This window comes from Fistularia commersonii, chromosome 2 (genome assembly GCF_037954325.1).
Source record: "Fistularia commersonii isolate RoL2024-O1a breed Wild chromosome 2, RoL_Fcom_v1.0, whole genome shotgun sequence".
NCBI lineage: Eukaryota > Metazoa > Chordata > Actinopteri > Syngnathiformes > Fistulariidae > Fistularia > Fistularia commersonii.
In genome coordinates this window covers 14,834,590-14,854,907 of record NC_141285.1, presented here as the reverse complement: position 1 = coordinate 14,854,907, position 20,318 = coordinate 14,834,590, and the positions used below count along the sequence as shown (strand labels likewise).

General features: G+C 39.2%; 1 protein-coding gene across 2 annotated transcripts in view; it reads right to left on the bottom strand.

The window, feature by feature from the left end:
* Positions 1–19,857, bottom strand: part of LOC147236487 (A-type potassium channel modulatory protein KCNIP2) — a 104,109-nt gene extending 84,252 nt beyond the window's left edge. The window contains exons 1-2 of one of the 2 annotated variants that reach the window (XM_086169646.1): positions 19,751–19,857; positions 19,251–19,350 (exon numbers count right to left, since the gene is read on the bottom strand). In XM_086169646.1, the coding sequence (XP_086025772.1) occupies positions 19,251–19,323 (73 nt within the window). In that variant the 5' untranslated portion in view covers positions 19,324–19,350; positions 19,751–19,857. Of the gene's footprint in view, positions 1–19,250; positions 19,580–19,750 lie in introns of those variants that run through there. The other variant, XM_086169672.1, reaches the window with a different exon arrangement.
* Positions 19,858–20,318: the final 461 nt, after the last annotated feature.

The window sequence follows — 20,318 nt, the reverse complement described above, 5'->3', positions numbered from 1 at the left end:
TGGTCAAAAAGCCGACCTTGTGACAAAGTAGCATTTAAAAGTATATAAGCCGGAATATCTTTAATCTTTGCTTTGACATTATTGCAAATAAGCCATGAAGCCCCCTCATCACTGCTGACTACACACTGATATGACAGTGAAGCCCACTCTGCATCTTACCCTCACAGACAGGAGTCAACATGTCTCATTTCAAACACTGTGTTGGGACCACTACCTGAAAAAAGTGTCAATTGTAATGTTACATGAGTGGCAAAGACGGCTTATGTCAAAGATATTAAAATTTCTAAGATAAAATATGTAAAAGGGACAACAAAACGAAAAAAAGTACAATGTGACAGTCACCTGAAAAATCAATTAAGAGATGGTCTATTATATAACATACGGTGCATCTTTTGAAAAAGTGCACTGAATGAAAAAAAGAAAAAAGAAAGTACAACGCAGAAGTTAATTTCAAGTTTGGTTTGAAAGTCCAACAGATATTTTCACATTCATGAAAATTCCAGTGGTTTCATTTGCTTCCCATTTTTTTTTTTTGCCATAGGTGGATATTAAAGCTATGGATGGATATTAAAATATCTTAAACCCTGAGGAGAACTTCAAGTGATTTGTGGTTGTGTTTCCTTTGACATTTTTGATGGTGAGAGTGCTCTATATAAAAGACACACTTATTATGTCTTTACAGTTCGCAATTTGTGTCAGCAATAGATTTTAACAATAGAAAAATGAGAATTGTGTGAGAAGATGTACTAGCTTCATTTAAATGCAAAGATCAGCCCACATACAGTATTCATCAACATCTAGAGAATTAAACTAATCTTATCCATCAGTCACCTGATCTGCTTCGGAAACAAGACATAAAAATTACAATATATCAAATTTAAAACCTAATTGTATCATATCTATTAAATATATTAGGGTTCTTTTTCAAGAAACTTCTTTCCAGAAGAGAACTCCTTGAATAATGCTGCTAAAATAACCTTTTTAATTTTTTTTCAATTTTATTTTCTAAATGTAAACCCTGAACCATTTACAGCAAATCTGGCCATTTCAAATAACTTTTTTAGGAAGATACACATTTTTAGATAATCTCTAACTAATCTTTTTGGCAACCTTTCGGTTTATTTCAGGTTGTTTTTAATTCTCATTTTTGGGCCACTTGCCAATTAACAAATTGTATTTGGTTATTATATCAAAAGACAACCAAATGTATTGGCAAATGTTGAGTAAATAGCAAGTGGCCACAAACCTAAAATAATTTAAAGAATATTAAATTTGCATTGGAACCAGTGCGGCTGTTTTTTTTTACTAATGTACCAGTACAATTTATAAACGGTATATGGCCATTACACCAAAGATGATCAAATGTATTGGCAAATGTGGAGTAATTAGCAAAACCAAAAACTTAAAACACAACCAATGTGTCAGAAACAATCTGGGATGTATAATCTAGATCAGGCAGGCAAATCAATGTCGAAGATATAAATGTAGATAAATACAACTCAAGTTAAGGGTTGATGTGACTGAAGCGAAGTACATCCAAACCATTTCACAGTAGAGAAAGTTCTACAATTTTGGTTACAGTAAAAACCTGTACACTGATACTACGAGAGAAGATGTCCTCTTGTGAGCACAGAAACAGTCTGATGCTCTGGCAGAGAATGGGGTAATTTAAAGACCAGAAATTGGGATTCTGGTCATCACTTTCATATAATCTATGCCATGATGAAAGGTAAACATTCAAGAGAAGACCTGAAGGATAGGTTTAGAGCCAAGAGAGAATGTATATTCTCAACTGGTTCAAGATAGCTCAATTTCTTGAAAAAACAAGACACATGTTGACAGCAGCTCTGATTGTCAAGACACCTCAATTAATTTTTGTGCCAAAAATGCCCCCTGTCCAGTGTTTTGGATCCTCTCTTTTTAGTTCCTTTTTCCTAGTCTTACAAAGCTGTCCCTTTGAACACTCAGAACCATTAGAGTAGTTGCTAAACCCGTCGTGTCACTTTTCTACCACAAATAAACACTGTATTAGAAATGACACTTTACGATAAGATGCCAATGTGTTAATATACTTGCAATGCCAACCAACTCTTTCGAATAAAAACAGGTATCACTGTTTACTCGTGCAAACTTGTATCTCTAAGCATCAAGAATTTCAAAAGCAGCAATCAGTAAATGTATTTTCTCATCCTTAGGTTTGACAGTTAAAATTAACAGCATTCTGACATATATGTGGTAGCTTACAAAGCAACCACTGGTCTGTTGTCATTTGTCTTTCTCAACTGCATTTCCAGTGAATACAACTATTATTTACTGATTTTTAAATTCTGCTGTTAAGAAAAGAATGCCACTTTGCATAGGACTTGGAGACGAAGAGTTTTATCATTTGTCATTATTGAGACAATGTTTTCGACTGGTTAACAGTCCAAATCAGACAGCGAATATCAGCCTATTATTTAGTCGAAAGATGATAAACTGCTCCTTTTATTTTCATTCCATCATGCCAACAACATCTATTATGTATTTCTGAGAAATAAACTGCTGCTGGAGCAGAACACAATAAAGGAAAAATTTCCCATGAGCTGCGTGTTATTTAGAAAAAGCACAATTCAGAAACTGAGCTGTATTGATCTGAAATGGTCAGTTTTGTTCATGATGTAAAACCAATCTATTCATGTGAATGAATGGGATTATAAAAGGATCCATAGCAACGTTTGAGCAATGTCTTTCATGACCAGCAATGACAGCTGTGCCTATCAACAAGCTTGACTCAGCTCTTCTTATTTCAAAGTGTGAGCCATTAAATAGGAAAATCGCACATGGTACCAATCATTGCTTATTAGAGCAGAGCCGTGCCACAGTCCTCAATGTTCCATTCTATCTTTAGACATCCTGTCTACCTCAAAATTAAGTGAAGAGGAGAGCAGTTGATTGTTTGAGGAACTGCTAAAAAAGAGACAGAGGGTCCAATTCATCTCAAGTGCTTTTGGTGAGTGAGTGGCAGACCTGTGTAAGGAGCCCAAACCTGCATGTTATTTGTTCTGCGTCCCTCATTGTGAACAAACATATTCATAAAAACAAAAATCCGGTATCAATGTAGTGTCTTGTGTGTGTAACTTACTCGTAAAGAGTTAAGTGAGAAGTAACATTACATTACATTACAGTCATTTGGCAGACGCTTTTATCCAAAGCGACTTACAAAAAGTGCAATTCAGTCACCAAAGATCCAAAGTACCAATCGTCAGAAGTCAGAAATGACCACTCTACCAAATAGCCATCTCAGAACCATATGCATACATACATTCATTTCATCTTTTTTTTGAGGCTAAGTGCGATTAGTGGGGTAGTAAACAGTACACAGTATTTCACTGCTAAACTGCCAATGTAAAGGTGTATATCCTGTGGATCCTTGATTTCCCTGCATTCTCCCAGTGTAAATTGCTTGATAATGCATTCTGGTGGCATCCTAATGATGTTCGAAGAGTAGCTGCATGCGTACACACTCCCATTTGCATGTGAAATCTGCAAACCTGTAAATTAGCAGTGATCTGTCAAGAACAATGAGACAGAACTGAGAACGGACAAAAACATACATTGTCAGTGTAAAGCAAACACATATGCTGTCCTTGTTTGACTTATTCCGCGCTAGAAAATGTCTTTTGAACCACATTTCATGAGATTTATTCCAATATATTTCATGAAAGAAAGCAGTTCAAGCCAATTCCATTTTTTATTCTGCACAGAAGTCAGTTAATAAAGTCCACATGATGCACGTTCAGTCAAGCACAACCGTGACTAGCACATGCAATTGTATTTGCCCATCTCACAGAGATGAGTGAATAGAAGTTCCTTGATCCCTTAAATTCTTTAGACATGTCACCTCAGCACAATGTGTCAGCAGGACAAACTGATATGTATAAGATGCTTTCGGCTAAAAGAGTGCTGCGAATAGCTATTTCTACCGAACAGACAGTAGAATTGGAAAAAGTTTTCAGGGCAGAATCGTCACTTTGTCTTCTTTTCCTTTCAGCTGGTCCCTTCAGGGGTAGCCACAGCAAATCATCTTCCTCCGTTGAACCTTATTCTCCGTAGCCTCTTCTTTCATTTTAACTAACTTCATGTCCTCCGTCATTAAACCCATAAATATCTTCGTCGGTCTTCTTCTAGGCCTCCTGCCTGACAGTTCCAACCTCAGCATCCCTCTGCCAATATTATCACTATCCCTTCGCTGTACATATCGTCACTGTACACCATACCTAAGAACTGCTATGCCATTACTTATATTTATCATATTTATCAATAACATTATAATACCTTAAAGCTTCTTCATGAGTTTCATATTATATATAATCCAAACATGGATAACTAAAATACTGAAAGGTTACTCAGCTACATTTTGCTCAGCATGAAACTGGTTGTGGACCAAAAGGACACGCAGAGGCTGTACGGCTGGCAACAAGCGAACATTATTTTTCAACCGTGAAAAGAAAAGGAGAAATACATCCCTCATTATTCGACTTTCAGTCTATGGGCATTGTGCAAGGATACATGGAAAATCCTCCATTAATGAGAAACATTATCTACTCAATCTCAAGTGCACCAAGGCAACAGAAGGATAATTTTAAGACAATTGATTAATTTAGAGGAATCATAAAATATCAAATTAAGCTCCTGGAACCAAAAGCAACTGGTCCATGATATGCAGGCAAGATGGGAAATTGTTACAATAGTTTATTTTCCCGGTAGGAAACTTTATTTTGCACCTATATGCTTGCAGGATCACACCTACCTTTATAAAAAAAAAAAGTTCAAGAGCATACAGTATATAAGAGACTTGCACAATACACTCTAAATATCTCACTCTTAGAATATGAGTATACTTCTAAAAGCACAATCTTGAGATTCTGAGAAAGTAAGAAGTACTGCTTAAAAATTGTACCATCAACTGATCCTAGCCCTCAGCCTCCTATCGACTACCACTGCGATATGCATTCTATCTAGACAGAATGAGAAAAGTATTTCCCGTGAGCATTGCGTTGACAAATAGCCAGATGAAGAGGCAGGCATACGGTTATAGAGGTTACTTGGTGAGCTTCTCCAAAGTGATGACATTGAACAGCTGTAGTACAATGGGTCAGAATAAACTCATCCAATGTGAGTTTGTGCATCTCTGCTGTAGTAGCCAGCAAAGTCTGCATTTCGCAGCCAAAGCAACCCCTACACGGTGAATGGATGTAGCCGAAATACAGGAGACCTTGATTTGGTACACTCAAGTAAAAATACCTAAAAGAAGACAGAGTACCACATGTTATGTTGACTTCTAAGCTTTTTGTGCTTTCTATTTTTCTATTCTGTGAAATGATTGACCTACTGGAGCACATCTAAACTCATTAAACTCTTCAGTTGCCTGCCGTTTTGAGCTTTTTTTTTCCCTTCCGATTGTGAAAAAACTTGATATAGAAATGGAGGAAGTTCAGGGAGAGAATAATCTGAAGCCTGTCAACTTGATTTTCAGCAACTTTATGATTTCTCACACACAAAGCAAGGAATTATAAATCAGACTTGTTAAACATCAAAAATGTAATTCCCTAGACTGGTATGATAACATATTAAATATGTTGCATTGAGTGTATGAGTGTGTTTTTCAGTGGCAAGCTTCTGTGTTTGTGTCCATACTGAAGAAAATCTGCAAGCTTGTAAGAGGGAACACAGTATGCTCATGATATTTAAAAAAGATTTCTGTGATTACTGGCAATTCAACTGCTTTCAGCGTGTATTAATACGGACACTCTTCACAATCACAGGATGGAATTTTAAAAAATGACAAGACTGGAATGATGATAAAGACCAGCTTGTTGCATTTCCAATGACTCATCCTGAAGTACCTCTGAAGGCTTGTATACAGTATATTTTATGTAACACAGAGCACAATATCCAGTGTTTGGTTATTCATCCCTTGTAGATCATTTCTGTTTTTCTGTTTGGACTGACTAATTTCTTACAAAACTATGTTGGGGATTTCCTCTTTGAAAAGGAGTAAAAGGCATGAATTAACATTTAAAATGTTACAAAGAAAAATGATCTGTGTCTAATAACTTTAATTTTACTTCAATATTGGTACTGGAAAAATTTGGAATTACAGATACCCATCAGAAATTGTGCAAACAAAAATCAATTTCATGTAAATTTATCACTGTTGGTGAAAAGGCAGTAATTCCACACTGCAAAATCTCATGAAGATAGGACTCTGTGGAAGATAAATGGATGTTTCAGCCCAGACAAATTACTTTCCAGGTGATAATCATAACATCAATATGTGGATTAGGTTATTTAACCATTTTTTTTTAGATTGCTATCATATATTGACAAATGGAACATATAGCAGAACTCTTGAAATGGAGACAAAGTTCAGTCCCTTTTAAGTAACTGTTAATTAATTCACCTAACTCCTGATTTACCTGTAAAATGTGCAGGCATTACCTACCTCCCATTACCTTTGTCAGATAGAGAGACGGTGTGTCCAACTGTAGCTTCTTCACCTTAGATTGGGTGGAGTGGACTTAGAGTTTCCACTCAAAAATGGGTAGTGCGGGCTATATATGGGTTATGTGTGGGGTCTGACTTTCACGAATAAGGTATGGACCAGACACAACATGATAAACCACTTACCCCTAAGCAGATGGATATGAAAATACCATTCTAATTTAAAACAAAACTACAGCTTGGTATGCTTCCTTAAGAAAGGCATTTCTGAAAGCCATAAATGTTAATAAGGGCTGATGTGAATACATTTTTAAAGATACAACATAACCAAGTACACAGTTTTCTGTCATTACAATCTTGGTGATAGTCCAGAGTAGAGAAGACTACAAAGAGACAAAGGAGAATGTAGCCTTAGACTTTCCACTCACTCTGTGAAATGGGACAGGCTGAAGTCAAGATGCAAAAATTAAAAATCAGACACGATTTATGAGTAGCGTGGGCAGTACAGGGGCACAGTGGTGAGCAATTCTGCATCATAGCAAGAAGGTCCCTGGTTTGATTCCAACAGGGGTATTTCTGTGTGGAATATGAATCTTCTCCCTGTGTCTGCTTAGGTTTCTCCAGGTTCTCTGGCTTCCTCCCATAGTCCAAAAACATGTAGTAGGTCAGTTGAACTCTAAACTGCCTAGACGTGTGAATGAGAGTGAATTGTTGTAAGTCTCAACTGCCGACTGATCCAGGTCTAATCCTGTCTCTCGCTCAGTGAAAGCTGGGATAGGCTCCAGCTTCCCCGCGACCCTGAGTGCATGATAAGCGGTATAGATAATCAATGGAGGAATGAATGATTAGAAGAAGCAAGGACCCTGGAAAAAGCATTGTTCATCACTATTAAGAAGAGTGTCCAAAATTCAAAACTAACTGAGAATAACACGAGTTATAAACATAAGTGTACCAAAAATACAAATTAAAAAAAAAGGACGATTTGGGTATCTTTATGACATTTCATGACATTTAAAAATAAAACTTTAATTAACCGGCTCGTCTGAGTGCGTGCTCCTCAGCAGGAGTCAAGCGTGCTGTGAGACAGTCCGTCTAATGTCTCATTTGATACCAAAAAGCCAATGGAATCTGTCCATTATAGACAGAAGGGAGGAGGAAACAGTGGCAAAAAATGTATGTATATTTATTCTTTTAAACCAGAAATCTCTCATATCTAAATCAAGAAAAAAAAATCCCCAATTTTTCCAAAAACGGCCTTTAATTTGATATCACAGACAACATTTTCTATTTACTTTGAATTCCCCTGCATTTGTTCTTTATTATAAGTTCAATGTCTTCTGAACACAGCCTCATTGCTTATTTATCTCAATCCAAGAAATTCCACTCTTCACTTCCAAACAGGCCCAGAATCATTGTTTGTGATGAGGTAAGTGGTTGCTGTGCAGCTCCAATCCCACTACTGTCAGGAGTGTCACTCCACCAATCAGTCAATCCAGCCTGTGCGTGAGTGTGTGTATCTGTGATGTGTGTGTTTAAATTAGTGGACTCCTGTGGACTTTCGAGTGAAAGGCCATTGTGCCACGTGAGAATCGCTTGTTCAGAGTCAGATTGCTCTGTGAGTAACTTCTATACTAGTCTCAAACACCCTGCACACAGCGCAAAATAGACAGTATCAAAGTAAATGCATTTTTAAATGTGTAAATGTATTGCTTATCCTCAAAATCACAGATTTTTTGGCACAGTAAGGTGTGGCAGTCAGAGTCAGCAATGGCCATCTATCAGGTTCAGTCAAGTCACAATAAAAGCATCTTTCTGGATCTGAATGCTGAAGTACCAGGTCAGCATTAAAACAATCCTCAATAACGTTTCCCCTTACCATATCTAAGCTGGCTAGATGAAATTGGTCCTATTTCCTTCTATATTTCACACTGCATATTTCACAGCTTGCAAATTTGGCTTGTCTGAGATTTTCCTTTCAGGACAAATAAAGACCAAGTCACCCCCCTTGGCAACCGAAAGCAATGATGTGTAGGCAGCCACCTTGGGAGCTTAAACAAGGACAGCTCAGCTTGTCATGTGCCGAATGATGCTTGAGAGATAGCTTATTAGCAATTATCGTGGTTAAATGTTTAATTTCACTTGATGTATAAATATTGATCATCCACAATTACCCTTTAATGACCGATTTCTCTTGTCTTTACAAGTAAAGACTTTAAACAAGCAAAAAGCATTTGAATAATCTCAGAATCAAACACACAGACACACCTTCCCTCATGCCCTCAAAGAAAACTTTAATAACAGTACTCTTTATGGCCAAATCGGAGTCGAAAAGGACAATTGTTTATCACTACCTGAATCTGGCTCGGCACTACGGGACTATACCAACATAATTCATTTTCGTTTTTAACACAGATGATTATCATTGTCCATCACAAATGATGAATGAATCAAGGTTAATACTGCCAGTGATTTTATTGTGCATGATGGCAAATGTAGAAAGCATGTGCTTTGAAAATTAAGTGATATACACAGCAGAGGCCTGTAAGGTTTTAGTGCATTTGGGTGAACTGCACCCAGGAAATTAGAGTTTAATATAAACAGCACAGGGGACCACAGTTTTCTGATCATGAACCAAATAAAAATGAAAATGAGCAGTCCATGCCCAAAAGATCTGTGGTGACTGGTGTGGGACAATAACAAAAGGTCCATGTATATACTGTAAAAGTTAGCATTGATAGAATTATGTTTTTTTAGAGATTTGAAGATTTGGGATCAAGGGTTTTATTTTTTTTCCCTGTTCATTTCTTTTTGTGCAATGTTTTTTCCATGCGTTTTCAAATCTAACTACAACACTCATTTTTAGTCACGAATCAGCATTATACTCTTTCAGATTTGAATTGGTTAATTAGAAAATCTACAATTAATTGCTTAACAGTGTGACTTTCCGTTAACATGTATCCCAGCCTAACCCTTCCAAGAGAACATTTTTAACTTAATACAAACCTACAATCTATAAGGTAGTGATTCCACTGATTTCTGATATGAGCTTGTCTTTTTTATATACCATAAATGTTTTATACTGCAGGATTTTCAAACAGTCAGGAAAGGCTATGGAGCTAATTAACTAACCACATATCTTATAGATCTTTACATGACCTTACAATTGGGATTTTATTGTAGATTAATGTAACACAAGCCTAGGTTATGAAAAATCACTCAAATTACAGCAGACCATCCCCAGTCAAAAGGGGATTGTTTTTTTCAAATTATACAAAAACAGTATTAACAGTCTACTCCCAAATTTTTTAAATGAACAAATGAGTAGAAAAAAAACTTCATTTGGAGAAAATCACTTGGATACTTTATTTGTTATTCCAGTGGAGATACTTATATGCTTGAATTAATTTAAGAATTGATTTTTGCAATGTTTTTGCAAAGACTGTTTATGCTTTTTGGTTGTATTCCACCATTATCTTTTCTTCTATTGTCAAATAAAATCACATCAGCAACAGCTATGTGTGTCTGTGTTATTGACGGAAGGTGAAGGATAGCTACAGTTTTCTCATACCCTGTCATCTCTCATTCCTGGCCCTGTCTTTGGTTTTGTATTTACTGTCCACAATAATCCATGACTCTGCCATCCAGTTAAAGGCAGCAGAACCTTTTCTGCTGGCTGGCTTTACAAGTAAATAATAAAACTCACGGGAATCAGTTGAAAGACATTTCAGAATCCTACTAAGAACCAATGTGGACACATCAGGCCACAGTTCAGTTTGTGCTATACACAGTTTTCCATCTCAAATCCCAATATGTGAGATGAGACTGGCTGATAAAGAATCAAATCCTACAGTCGCCAACTTACATCTCGGCTCTCTCTCTTCAATGACTCTTGAGGCTAATGTGTTTATCCGACCCGAGCCTCACTTGAATTCAATGGAAAAGAAAACCACTCTCATTCACTCTGAAAAAGCAATTTTAAGTTAGAAAAATGAAATAAAGACATCTTACTCGACTTTTTACTTTCAAGGCAGCACTGTAGGTTGTATCCAGACAACTACTATGGCTCAGGTCTTCACCAATCCATTTGTTGAAATAAATTGGCACAAATTTTACCTGGACTCAGGGTTGAACTAATTATTTGTGGTCGGAGGTCAAGATCATTGTCATGAGACATGATATATCAGACGTCAAAGGTCACGGTAACTTTGTAAAACACAAAGAAGCTTTAGAAAAGATAATTTCACAAATGCCCAAGTACAGAAGTGGACTGTTCAATATCAAAATAATTTGGAGTCATCTTAAGTGAGAAAGCATAATGTTATAAACAAAACAAAAAAAAAAATCAAAATCTTCAAGTCTTGATAATAAACCATAAATTGTTGGAGGAATAAACCCAATTTTTTTCAACTAAAGCAGGATTTTTCAATAAAAGAAAAAACCTTTTGCTTAAAGACTCTTCCTGTCCTGAGCAAATTGGCAATCTGTATCAGATTGTAGACAGAACTCTTTGGTGAAGGTTACAAAAACCCATCAAGGGCAAAGCACAATGACATCTCATATAACACCAAATTTATTCAGCAGAAAAATGAAATTAAAAGAAATAAGGAAAACTAATAACAGTGAAAAACAAACAGACCCCCCCCCCCAAAAAAAAATCGCCCAAACACTATGTTGATTGCCAGCATGTCCTCCAGACATGTTTACAGCTTTACACATGAACAGATCATAATCACTTTGTTCAGTTCATCATATGTGTGAGACATCGTGATTACCCCCTGATGGCTGAGGACTGTCTCCCTCACACAACCATGCTGAGGAAAGATTAGCGAGACCTACAAACTTACAAGCTGGTCCATCTCACCTCTTTGATTGATGAATTACTAATTGACAGTTGTCATTTGACAAAAATCATCCTCCAATGCAGATCAGATGTTCTGAATGACAGGACAGCAAAGCGGGAGTGAAAACCACAATGGATAACATCGGGCACTATCATGCTCAATCAATCAGCAATGTGATGATACACATCTCTGCAGGCAAGAGTAATGGAAAATGAGTAATGGAAAATGAAAATTAGAAAAAAAAATGTGTCTATCTGCTGTCCCTGCCTTCTGATCACCTCAATCTAATTTGTTCTCTGACTTTTCCTGAGCAAAATCCATCCATCCCTTATCTTACAATCTTCCTCTGACCTCCCTCTCCCTCTGACCTCGTCTCTTTGTCCTCTCGCAAGCATTTACAGAAGGTGTTTACAGAAAGGGGGCATATTTTAATCAACAATTGCCTGGCCCTTCGTAGATTTGGTCAAAGATTAAAACTCGTTAAGATCGATTTTGGCTCCAGGCTCCATTAAGCTGGAGTTCCCCTGTGGTCAGATAAACCCACAGAGGTGGAAGGGAGGAGTTGAGGATGGACAATGGAGATGCTGAGACGTGGACTATGGGAGAAAAGTAGAAATGAAAATAAATAGAGCCATCAGATATGGTCAGCAAAATGCTGCTCTAATGAGGCATATATAAAATATTATACAATCATAAGTGGAGATTGGACACGGTATGCGGGGGAGGTGTGGGATAGAGTGCAAGAAAAGAGTGAATTGCAGCGCTGCTTAACCAGGAACTGTCAGTCAGCTTGTTTAAAAATGCAGAGGGGACATTAGGAAGACAGCAAAAGATCAATATTTGCCAGCTAAAAAGACAGCGTAAAGCATCAAATACTCTCCAGAGAACGTACAATGAAATAATACAACTTTAAACTTTCTCCCCTCAAACAGAATAAAAGTTTTATTACATTTCATTTCAATTTTGTCAAATGGCGATTTTAAATCAAAAATGTAGGTTTTAGATATATAGTTCATTTCATTAAAATAATATACTGTCCTTTCATTTACTATGTTTTTATTACATCGATTGTTATTTTTTGGGGAGTTTTAGTTTTTGATTTGCTATTCACCCACCGATTATCTGCCATTTATCCTGTACTTAGGGTCCCCGGGGATGCTGGAGCCAATCCCAGCTGTCATCTGGCGAGAGGTGGGGTACACCCTGGACTGGTCGGCAGTCAATCGCAGGGCCACAGAAAAACAACCATTCACTCATTCACCCATTCAGCACAATTTTCCCAGTTTTTTTCCGATTGACCTGCTGCATGTTTTTGGACTGTGGGAGGAAACCAGAGAACCTGGAGGAAACCCACACAGATAAGGGGAGAACTCTCCACAGCAACGTCGAAATCGAATCAAGGTTCTTCGTGCAGTGAGGCCAAAGCGCAACCACTGCGCCACCTGTTACATTTTCAAATATTTTTAAAATATTTTCAGTTTCTTTTTTTCCTCCAGGAAGTAATTGTAACATTTACTATAACTATTTTACAAAAACAGTAAAACTGGTTAGGTGCTTCAGATTTTTAGCTGTGAACATGGTCAACAGCAAAGTTATGTTAAATTGATGCAGTCACTGACCGCCAGACACACACTGATATGATCGAGATAGTACATTTTTTAATAATTAAAGGCAAACTTTTAAAAGGCACTTAGACTTGTTTTTCCTGTTATTTTTCTCTTAAAAGGGGTTACAACACCTCAAACAATATGACAGTAATAATCATTATAACAATGCAAGCATAGTGGTTAACAGTTCCACGTCACAACAAGAAGTTCCCTGGTTCGATTCCGACACGGGGGCTTTCAGTGTGAACATGTTCTCCATTTCTGTTTGGGTTTCCAAAAAACATGCAAAAGATTCATCAGAGACCCTGAATTGCCCAGACATGTGAATGAAAGTGAATGGTGGTATGCCTGTGTGCAGCCCTCTGATTGGCAACTGGTCCAGGGTGTATCCCACCACTCACCCAATGGGATAGGTTCCAGCCACTGCCTTCGACCATGACTGCAGGAAAAGAGGTGTTAACTGCCCCCCCCACCCTTTCTATGTGTTTAAAATTGTCATGCAGGGATTCTGTGTTGTCAATCAGAACACCTGAAGTCAATCAACTGCAGCCAATCACCATGTGCTGACTTCCTTAAAACCAGACAGCCATTCAAGGTTGCAGCTTATGTGCGGCGTACCAAAGGGAGCTGCTGTGACATACTGTGTGGTTTATTAGGCCAACTGCTCTGTTGTAATGTTTCACTTTCCTTTTTCAAGCTTCCATAAACCATTTTATTAAATACCTATTACATTTGATTTTATGTTGCTTCCCCTCTCTAAGCTGTTACATAACAAGTGGTAAGAATGAATGATAATAAAAAGAATGATTCATCAAACAGTCACTGTATGATGATTGCTTGATTTAATTTGTGTGCGTTTTAATTATTGCTGCTTGACAAGAGCGCGCATGCACATAAAAAGTCCTGGTGATATTCCATTTTGCTAAAAAAAAAAAAAATGAATACAGAAATATAATAACAAACCTGTAATTGACCCATGGCCTCCTAACCCGTCTCGGGCTTCTGCAAACTTTTCCACAGGCTAAAATTTGGTCTGTGGCAACATCACTTTGGACAAACATGGCCAATTTGACTGTCCACTGTAGCACACATGTGGAAGTAGCTTACAAATTTGTTGGAACTATTCAGAATAAATCAGACAAATAAGGAATAAACTCTGAGAATACAGTAGATTTATCAGCCACCTCCCTGGTGAGGTGTTCCGGGAGAAGGCCCCAGGGAAGAGCCAGGACACGCTGGAGGGACTATGTCTCTCGGCTGGCCTGGGAACACCTCGGTATCCCCCCAGAAGAGCTGGTTCCAATGCCGGGGAGAGGGAGTTCTTGACCTCTGCTTGGGCTGCTGCCCCTGTGACCCAATCACAGATAAGTGGTAGATGGATGGATATATTACCCACTCTCTAATGAATGCTTCATAATTGATAACTTCCCTTGAAAGCACAGGTGTAAGAGGAGTGGATTTCAGTTCATTATAAGTAGGAAATGGGACTACATTGAGGGAAAGCAGACAAAGAGCTTCACTGGACAGTGTGTTGCTCTCCAGGATCATTTCCCTCTTTGCTTCCTTCATTGTCTTTTCATTGTTCCTTACCTTTTGACAATGATATACTGTATGTAATTGGACAGAGGCTTAGGTGAGAAAAACTCGAAACAGTTCTCAGCACAGGAATTTATAGTTTATAATATTCAAATGAGCAATTCTGGCACGTTAAGGAGATACTCAAGCGCAGGAACCATGAGTGGATGGTTCCTTGTGAGGAAACAAATGTCACACATGTCCCAGCACTTGGCTAATGCATTTAATTCTGGACTGTTTATTACTGCCGATGGCAATTAGGGTTCTAGCTTTAACAAACTGTCAACCCAAGAAGGTGATTAAAGGCTAAACTCTGACAAACTCAATTAGAAGGCAGCACTTGCCCAGAAATCAGTCAATTCTACGAAGTGTAAAATATCATTCAGACCAGGGGTGCTGTAAACCACTCAGCGCATCGGCGGGGGGGTTATGGGGCTTATTACCTCTCCTGGTAATCTTCCTCAACTATGCATTTTGTGATTTACAGCCCAACTCTAAAGGCCTTTAATAAATTTCTCCAAGAGCTGTGGTGATAAGACCTAAATACAGTCCAACACTACAAGGTGAACAGTGGCATGAAGCAAAGCACATGTATATGTTTAATTATGTGCGCCAACCAATCTGTGATACCTCACCCATGAATGATTAACCAGTCTGTTTGTGTGTGCATGTGTGTATATACAATCACCGACATGCATGGGCATGCATGTAGGTGTTCCATCCCTTGGACTGAGCGGGGTGTTCAGATGACTTTGCCAAGAACAAATATCCAGTTAATCTAAAAATTGGATATCATCGCCTCTCACATCCTCCTCACTCAGTAAACTTATTAACACCATTATTCATATGCAAAAAAGATTAATCGACAAGACAGTCAACGGCTCCGGAGTTCCATTAAATAGATTTTTGTAGACTTTTTGTATCATTCTAAGAGCTTGATCCAAAAGACATTTATTTCTTTTAAAAAAACATTCAAAGAAAAATGTTAATAAAAATATAAAGGGAAAAAACCTGGTCATGTGCCTTAGCATGGAAATTTCAGTTAAATTTAATCCGGCGTTTTTTTCTTTACACCTTTTCACACTAACAACCCCAATACTGTATTCAAAACAACAAATAACAAACCAATTCCAAACCAAGTTGATGAAAACGTATCCTCCTCGGCAGGGGTAATTAAAACCAGTACCTTCGCATTATTACTCTATGCAGTGAATGATTGACAAGCTCCCCTTTCGATTGGGACTGACATAGACACCAATATGCCAGACTTGACAACATGACAAGGTTGAAATAGTAGCCGTTTATGCACACGAGGATGAGATGCGGTGTGTGTGTGTGTGTGTGTGTGTGTGTGTGTGTGTGTGTGTGTGTGTGTGTGTGTGTGTGTGTGTGTGTGTGCATGAACGCTCATTCATTTGTGTAGGTGATATGATCCCTCTGTATGGCTTGCAAGGTAGAAGAGGAGATTACTGCACCACACTTCTATAATTACCTCTCATCTCTCAGCCGATGTTCTTTTATACAACAGGGGAATGCCAGGCTACCACACACTCTGACACATGCGCGCACACACACACACAGTAGGGAGCACTTCAGTACAATGTAGCAGGCTGAGAGGGAGTTATTTCTAGAGGGTTACATTTCACTCAAATGTTGATTGGAGACCACCCACACTACCTTGAAGCAACACAGGTCAACGTTGTGAGAAAAACAGTCAGTCACACACCCAAGTTGCTTGTAAGTAAGAAGCGTGACTCACTTGAAGCCGCCCTTCCCACACAAAAAACCCACTTAATAATCCATTCTCACAAGTATTCTTGTACTGTATACATTTTTCATTTTAGGTTGGTTTTCCAGAAAAGCACCTGTCACCTGCACATAATGAACACATTGAGTTAAATCCTCCTCAGGCAATATGAAATAGAATTCAACAAAAGACCAGCAATACAGTAGGTCTCCATAGCTTTCTCTGCACAGCGTCACCATTATACTGGCTCCTACTGCAGAGTTCCAATTCCTCGACCAAGAAACATTATATGCATTTAAATGCAAACTTAAATGTGCTTGACCAAAAAGTCTTATTTAGCACTTATTTAGCAAAATATTAGCACGTAAACAACTTCTTCCACTATAGTCTGCGCAAAAGGAGTTGACTTTGCCAGTGTTATGTAACCTATTTGTTAATGAAGTACCCTCTGAAAACCCTACAGTCACAAAATTTTGGTTGGTTTGCTTTTTTGATTAAACTAAATATGCTCTGTTAAGCATGAGATTCCACATACCCACAAAAACAAGTAAGCTCCTATATTTATCCACAATCAAACAATACAGGTGTGATGTCACCCAACCATGTGAAATTGCATGGCTCTCTATACAGGCATGCAACGGGGCCAATCTTTTGGACAAACATCTGCATTCTTCCAGCTTTCACAGAGATGATTTCATGACTTCTTAATTTTGGCTGGAACAAACCATGGATATTTGGAGAAAGACGGATCAGTGCCTTATACCTGGCTCTAGCCCACTTAAATTTAGCCACGGTACCACTCATTCCAATCCATACATGCCCACACACCTTACTTTTATCCGTCCAATAATGGAGTTCATCGTATAGAAGCAGAGAGAATACGCAGGAGCTGTAAACATTAACGGATTCTAACAAAATAGAACAACTAATGTTACAAATCATTTTTTAATATAAGGTATTCACGCTTTTTTTTTGTGTCAGAGAGGTGATTCATACAAGACATGTTTTGTTGTTTCCTTAAAGAAATGATGGATGATTTCTGTGGAGCCGGGCAATCATAGAGCAACACAGGTAAGAGCCACCATCAGCGGAGGATTAGAGCGATCAGGGTGACGACAGCTCCGTGATTAAGGGCCCTATTTTCTCATCACACTGTTCATGTGCTTTGGTGACCAGGTGCAAGATTACCACAGGCACAATCAGGCCCTCCATTCTGTCTCCGCTTGAAACATTGTAGATGAGAAGTTTCCAAGTTAGTGATGTATTTCCTTTGGCTGTTTGGTGTGAAGTGCTGTGAGGTGAAAAAAATATCTCAAAAAGCAAGAATGATAAAGTGATGGTAAATCACTCACCTGCCGCGCTGATTTTTAAGCACTCTAAAGATGCCGTATCCTGAGTAGAATTTGGTGCACTGGCTTAGATTATACCAAGAAAGTAGCTCCAGATCTACGGTAAATTCTATACTCAGTGCATGTTCTATTGTACAAAAGTCTGCCAACAAAGAATCCATAAGTCTAAAAAGATAATGTTGATACTAAAAACATTGTGGTTTCCATGTATAGTTTGTTTATTGTCCTGGTACTATTGACTCATGATGCATGGGCAGGCATTGCATTGAGTGAAAAGGAATATTGTAAAAGTGCAAGCTACGTGTCCACCTCTCTTATCCACTCTCTGATTTAAGCTGAGCTCAATAGAAGTAGGAGCAAAACTGGCAACACTTCGACGATAAAGTTAACTCAGAGTCACTGCTGCAGAGTCGTGTCCCACACATCTTCCACCTAACGCTCACTGAAATCCGTATATGCTGATTTAAGGGCCAATTAAGTTGCAAGACACGTGCACTGATGGAAGACGCCAGAAGAATATCATGCCGTTGAACCGTGTTTGTCTCTGATGATTTTAAAGAATACCCAAGTGTGACGGTCGGCACATTGTGCAAGTGGAATTATGCCTTTTACAATACCAGTGCTGAGTTGTGATGCCTGTCGGGCAGGTGAGTAGGGAGGTTAAATTCATTTGAACAAAGTTGGAAAAACAACAGACAAAAGACGAGAAGTTGCTGCTGCTTGATTTCTCACAGCCTTTCCACTTCCTCTTCCTGAAGCAAAATATTTACTGAGAAATCTACAATACATGCCACTTTACCAATCAAAGCAGGCAATCAATTATGATTGAATTCACCAAAATATCCTGACCCATTACATTTGTGGAAAGGGCAAATCAGCTGCTGGACTACATGAAACTGGGATTACAATGCCCTGTTGTGCCGGAGGCCCGCAGCTGTCTGGATGGGCACATCTCCCCTCTGCACACCAGGGATGCATTTAGGCGTAAAGTAGGAATTCGTATCTGGGCAGCTGGCACTTAATGGATGGAGAATGCAGCCAGAGAGAGCTCAGCTCACCGGAGCCACATGGCTACAGGGAACCAAGCCACAAATATTGGCAAATAAAAAGATCCCTCAGACATGTAGGCATGTAAGATTGCCAGTTCTCTTATGCCCACAATGTTGGGCATCAGGTCGTTGATCTCAACAGCAGGGGTATCTGGGGCAACCTGGGGTCCCAGTCACTGAGCCAGGCCAACAAAAAAAAAAAAAAAAAAAAAAAAAAAAAACACACACACACACACAAACAATCACAATTCTCGTGTTAAAAGATGCAGAAAATCAGAGTGACCAACACAAACACACACATGCGACACTGGCCACAACAGATTCAATATGTATTTTATACACCGTCCTCGGATTGTCAGCCCGTCATTACGTGAATGAGAACTTACTCGCCAAATCAACTTTCAGAAAAAAAAAAATTCAAACTTCATCATCAAAAACAACTTGTTCGCCGTCACTGAGGGCAAGATACACGCACTCATCTTTTTATGGGCGAGGGGGGGAATAATGGCGAACAAGGCTGCTGAAGTTCGAGAGTCCTCGTGGAATTTTTACATATTGAATCGTTCGTTACGCACGACGCGAGACGCCGATTCACTCACCCGTCAGCTGGTCGTAGGATCCGTCCAGCTCCCTGGAGTCCGACAGGCTTTGGTCACGGATCTTCGCCTTCATGTTCGCGGTGTGCGCCGGAACGTGGAACTGTTTGTGTACGGGGGGGGAGGACAGAGATTAATGTTTGGCGATCACGTCTCTAATGGTACCGGTTCTCCTGGCGGGGATCTCGGCTACAAAGTGGACGCTAACGCTCCATGTTGTACTTTGCGCGGATAAAAACGGGGAGCCATGTAATTTCCTGCGTTGTTGCGCTCTCGGGGACATTCGTGGATCCGGGAGCGGAGAGAGGCGCGGAGCGGGGCGCGCCGCGGCGAGCGCGTCTCCGACTGGCGCGCAGCTGCTCACGCCCGCGCACGTGAACACTGAAACCACACTCACACAATTACATATATACTATTGTTTTTTTTTCTTTGAGGGTGCATTACAGAAAACCTTTGTATTACCAGAGGGGTCTGAGGCGGGCTACGTGCGGCTCCATTCATACCTTCACTCACTGGGTAAGTTGGTTTCCCAACCAGTCACTTATTCAGCATTTGTAGAACCCTCTCATCTGTCATGTTCTCCTGAGTCAGTGCCCTGCTGGAATGCGTGCAGAGACATCAGTTGGAGCAACAAGGGGAGCACAGCTGCCAGGCAGAGGTGACTATGTGTGATCTATAAATACTCACCAACAGTGGAAGCCTGTCCCTTTTCCCTTTTCTGCTACAGTCTTTGTCTCCCATAGCCTCGCTCCTGCTCTCGTACTATGACATTTGGTCGCAATCTGTTGAGAAGTCTGTCGTCACTGTCATGGTTTCCCGTCTAAAATCTGGATTTTTCACAGAGTCGGTCATTTCTCTCAAACAACTGGTTGTCTCGTTGGGACCCAGTTGTATCATTTCTCCATCATTCGAGTTTTCACGCCCTTCATCTCATTTGCTCGAGACAGGGTGTAAAACCGCAGGGACCCCAAATCATACCTCCGCTCAGTCAAACATCTTTTATTCTCAGATGACATGTAACATGTTGGCAACCGGGCTTGATTTGGTGTTGTGTAGTTTACTGAAATTACA